This window comes from Octopus bimaculoides, chromosome 5, assembly GCF_001194135.2.
Source record: "Octopus bimaculoides isolate UCB-OBI-ISO-001 chromosome 5, ASM119413v2, whole genome shotgun sequence".
NCBI lineage: Eukaryota > Metazoa > Mollusca > Cephalopoda > Octopoda > Octopodidae > Octopus > Octopus bimaculoides.
Genome location: NC_068985.1, coordinates 14,844,259 through 14,849,288, shown reverse-complemented (window position 1 = coordinate 14,849,288; position 5,030 = coordinate 14,844,259). Strand labels below are relative to the sequence as shown.

Genomic DNA, 5,030 nt, shown 5'->3' with positions numbered 1-5,030 from the left:
TTGCAGTACTATAAGCATTGACACTAGTGGATGGAATGAGTTTAGTGTCACTGTCAGTGAGCTCGTTAAACTAAAAATATTTAAAAAAATAAAAGAAAATAATAATAATAATCCTTTCTATTGGAGGCACAAGGCCTGAAATTGTTTTGGTGGGGGGAGGTGACTAGCCGATTACATCGACCCCAGTGTATCACTGGTACTTATTTTATCGACTCCGAAGGGATGAAAGGCAAAGTCGACCTCGGCGGAATTTTAACTGAGAATGTAGTGACGGACGAAATACCACGAAGCATTTCGTCCAGCGTGTTAACGATTCTGCCAGCTCGCCGCCTTAAATTAATATGACTGGTGTTGAATAAGAAAAAAAAAACCTATCTCGAGGCAATTATGGAAATATATTTTGGACAATAAATTATTACCATGGAGTAGAAATTTTAAGGACTTGATAAATAAGCAACAAATATATAAAATAAAATAAATATATGTATTAAATGCATCATTTTCTCATTCATTATTTTCAAATTCAAACTTCTAATCCCATCAAATATTATGAAGAACCGATTATCTCCCCTGTAAACTATTCGTATTACATATGTTGCACTGTTAAGCAATTTTATCAATATTATTTGTGAGGCATCTCCTTTGGAGTAGTTCTCTCTTTGTTCATCATTAACGTTTATACACTAGTTGCTGGTAGTATTATATTTTAGAGTAGTGGTTCCCAAACTTTTTCGGGCTGTCGCCCCCTTGACACTCAGGTCACTTTCCTAGCACCGCCACCCCAACTAACCATCACAGACAGACCTCTTTCTGAAGCAAAGACAAAGCAACTGTATTTCACAAATATAACTTAACTTAAAAAATAAAAATAAATAAATGCGCCCTTTTTAAAGCCTAGCCAGGCTCATGGGCCCGGTTTCCCGGTTTCAATGGCGTATGTGTTTCCCAGCTGGACGGGACGCCAGTCCATCGCAGCGTTACTCATTTTTGGCAGCTGAGTGAACTGGAACAACGGGAAATGAAGTGTTTTGCTCAAAAACACAACGCGTCGCCCGGTCCAGGAATCGAAACCACAATCTTACGATCATGATGCTGACACCCTAACCACTAAGCCACGCGCCTCCACGTAACTTAACTTAATGAACCCATTATTTTGTTGTTTTTACATGAATCACTACCCCATTATCGCCCCATTTTTCTTCAACTTTCTACCGCCGCCAGGGAGCAATACCGCCTACTTTGGGAACCACTGTTTTAGAGCATTGGGATTGTGTGTATGATTTGTGGATTAGAGTATTGGCGGAGATACTTTGTAGTGTCTGTTCCCAGAGTCGGATAAAGATTTTGTAGCTCCGTCCTAATGATATCATCAATAATTTTTCATTGAGTCTTAGTATGCTCTCCAGTTAGCGGAGGTACCTGGACTGCAGCTCCTAAAACTCATGCCTTAATATGGCAGTCTATATCTCTCGTGCTTGTATTCCGAGTTCAAATTCCGCCTAGATCCCGATGGCCCGAAGCGTCCCATCCAATCTGCAATTAGCTAGTGTGGACAAGTGGACCCATAAGCCAGCATGAATAAGCAGGCAACGATAAGCTGAAGTTCCTTAAAATAGTGGATCGACAACGGCAGAATGGGATGGAATAGAACAAAATGCTTTATACTCTTTAGTTACAGACATATTTTGTGAGTTAGTAAACCAGCGAGGTCACCTTTGTCTTTCATCCTTCATGAGCCAATGGAATAAAGTGCTAGTCAAGCACAATCCCGCCCATAAAATTTATGGCTTTATGACCATATTATAAATAATTTTTCTAGTATCTCTAAGGCGGCAAGATGGCAGAATCACTAGCGTACCGGATAAAATGTTAACAACATTTCTACTGGCTTACGTTCTGAGCTGAAATGCCGCTGAGGTACTGAGATCAATGTAATCGACTTTCTCGTCTCCTCAAAATTACTGGCTTGTGTCAAAGGTGCGAAGGACTTAAGTATGTATGTTGTGATCGCACAATCTTCGCTACTTACTGATACACAATTTTCAATGATGTTAGTATTTCTAATATCTAACATATCATTGATATTTCGCAATCAGTTGATAGTGCCAATGTATTGCGTATCTATTAGTGTAACATAGAAAGATGTATTCTGTGTGTGAAACAAGTAAATTTAATAATCTGATTATGAGACATGACAATAATACAATTTTGATCGAATATATCAGTAATAGAGCAGTCTGGAAAATATAAAGTCAATAAGATTAGTGATGATACTTACAATAAGTGCTGTTGAAGCCTTACAAATGTGTGGTGTAAACAAGATTCTGGAAGCAATATAAGGAATTATGTCGAAGAAAGAATCAACAACTTCCCACCAATATTTTTCTGTGAGGACACTTACAGTGCGATACTGTTCCGAGTAAGGAGTTCCTTGAAAAATATCAAGATCTGAAGAGAGAAAAAAAAAAGTTCAAGTATATTTAGTACATAAATAAATAAAATTTTGAATTAGAAGCAGCTCTTATAGTGTAAATAACACCGATGTTACACACTTAACGCGTGTTCTTTGTCTATGCGGTTATTGGCTGCGGGATTCGTCCAAGGAAAATTCTCTTTAGAAGTTCGAGTGTTAAAAATACTGACTACCCGGCAGACAGTAAACGCATCAACAAAACGCATGTAATTAAGTATGTGACATCGGCAATGTTTACGTTACTAGAACTGTTTTTAATTCAAAATTTAATTTTGTTTCATTTGTGCAATGCTTCTGCACATCCACACATAGATTTTACCTTATCTGTATATATAGATAAGTGATTCGAATTCTTTTCGAGGTGACTCGGGCATACAGTACTGAAGAGCGGAAATAACAGCGAAATATTGATCGACACCGTTCTCGCTCATCTATGGGACGATTCGTTTCATTTGGTTTGAAATATTCAGTGTTTTAACACTCAGCATCTTAAAGGGATTTTTCCCTAGACGAATCCCGTAGCCAATAAACGCAAAAACAATACACATACATTAAGTATAAGATACCGGTAATAATTATAAATAAATTAGGTTTGTATGAAGTGGTCGAGTTCAAATGATGTTTCAGGCAGGGTGGAGTGTTATTCTGTTTTCAGTTGTGAGATCGATTATAGAATCGGTCGGAAATAGTTGAATCATTTGATTGAATAACAAATTTCTTTAAGAACAAACACGGCAGAATAAATGTTGTTATTTCTATTTTTGAAAGCTGATAACATAAAAGAAAACTAGATTCATTTATTTGTTTCGGTCCTTGAACTGCTGTCATACTGGGATACTGCTCTGAAGGGCTCCGTCAATAAAATCGACCCTTGCACTATTTTTTTTTAAACCTTCGTATTCATTCTATCGGTTCTATGGAATCGGTGTTTGTTTGTTTACGTCCTTGTAACTCCGCGGTTCGGCAACCCCCCCCCCCATAAAAAAAAACGATAGAATAAGTACCTGAATTTACAGAAAAAAGTACAGCAGTAGATTTGTTTGATTAAACCCGTCAAGGCGGTGCCCCAGCATGGGCGCAGTTCAAAGACTGAAACACGTATAAGGTAATACATAAAACTGCATTTATCGTTAATTACCGTATTTATCATCAGTTACCATATTTTTCGGCGCTCAAGGCGACGCAATGTATAGTGTAGACATGTAGTGTCAGCATTCAAATATCGTCACACTATTTCCAAATCCTGCTGTGTTTCACATGGAATTTTTGGTCCTCCAAATTCGTCTTCGGGTATATGTCGACTTGACTTTTTTTTTTTTTTTCTCAATAAATTTTGGTCTAGAATATTTGACTTGAACGCCAGAAAATACGGTGGCTTTGTTTACATGCAAAATCAGAATTGTCGGTTAATGTTTCGCTTACCATAAGGTTTGAACAATTCTTCGCGATATATTTGTTCTAATGGACGTTTCAACGGGTCTACCTTTCGCAACAACACATCAACATACATTCCAAACGTAAAACAATGATACCCAAACTGAGTACCTATAGATTTTAAAAGAACGAAAAAGGAAGAGAACAAATTGTATTTAAGTAACAAAGAATAAAATGTTTTGAATGACACAACAATGCATTATAATACAAAACGGTGTTGTAATTTAATCATCCATAGACTGATATATTTCGGAATAAAAATTCCTTCTTCAGATAACCCTAGGAATCGGTGGAGTTGCTGCTATAATCGGTTTTCCAACAGCTTTTTTTTTTTTTTCGGAAGCGTCTCAGCAGTGGTCTCACGAAGCTCCTTCCGGAATTCCTCACGTGAAGTGCAAGAAAGAATTTTTATTCCGAAATATTATATCAGACTATGGATGATTATAGTGCATTGTTGTGTCATTCAAAACATTTTATTCTTTACAAACAATACACAATGCTTCAAGCGAACTACAATACTCTCTTAAGTAACAAATAATCACAGCAAAGTTATATGGTACACTTATGCCTTTTTCACAAACAGCAAGTTTCTTTTGGATCAGAACTTAACCGAGATTTCTTTCAGTGAACTAAATATTCTCCCGCTCTCTACATTAAGTATGTTATCTCCCACTGAATATGTTTTTATGTAGAAGGTATAAAAAAATATTGAAGTTTTTCTATGTCCTTATTTTAAGTTACTTGATAGATGTTTTTCATTCAAAATCTTTATCATTTCAGTTTTTTCTAGGGTCTGGAATGTACGAGTTAAACTTTTGGGTATCCCATCGTATATAATACATATATAATGCAAGAGACACTCAGCAGACGGCGACATTCAATAAGCAAGAAATAAAGTCGAAAAATATGTCCCTTCCGTGTCCCCCACCCCTCGACCTGGTTGTGGTCCGTGACCCGCGGCCCGGTGGTTGAGTACACTTGATTTAGAGTATATGAATTAATATTACTAAAAAGTGTATATACAGTAATGACTCGATACACGAGTTAATTCGTTTCGAGAGAACGCTCATAAAACGAAAACTCGTAAAAGCTCATAAACCCGGGATCACGTAAAACGGGTTAT

The 5,030-nt window shown here is 36.9% G+C and overlaps 1 protein-coding gene across 1 annotated transcript in view; it reads right to left on the bottom strand.

The window, feature by feature from the left end:
• The window catches only part of LOC106880997 (beta-lactamase domain-containing protein 2), a 13,284-nt gene that overhangs the window by 1,617 nt on the left and 6,637 nt on the right, over positions 1-5,030 (bottom strand). The window contains exons 4-5 of the mRNA XM_014931180.2: positions 3,896-4,018; positions 2,279-2,448 (exon numbers count right to left, since the gene is read on the bottom strand). Coding sequence (XP_014786666.1) covers positions 2,279-2,448; positions 3,896-4,018 — 293 coding nt within the window. The remainder of the gene's footprint in view (positions 1-2,278; positions 2,449-3,895; positions 4,019-5,030) is intronic.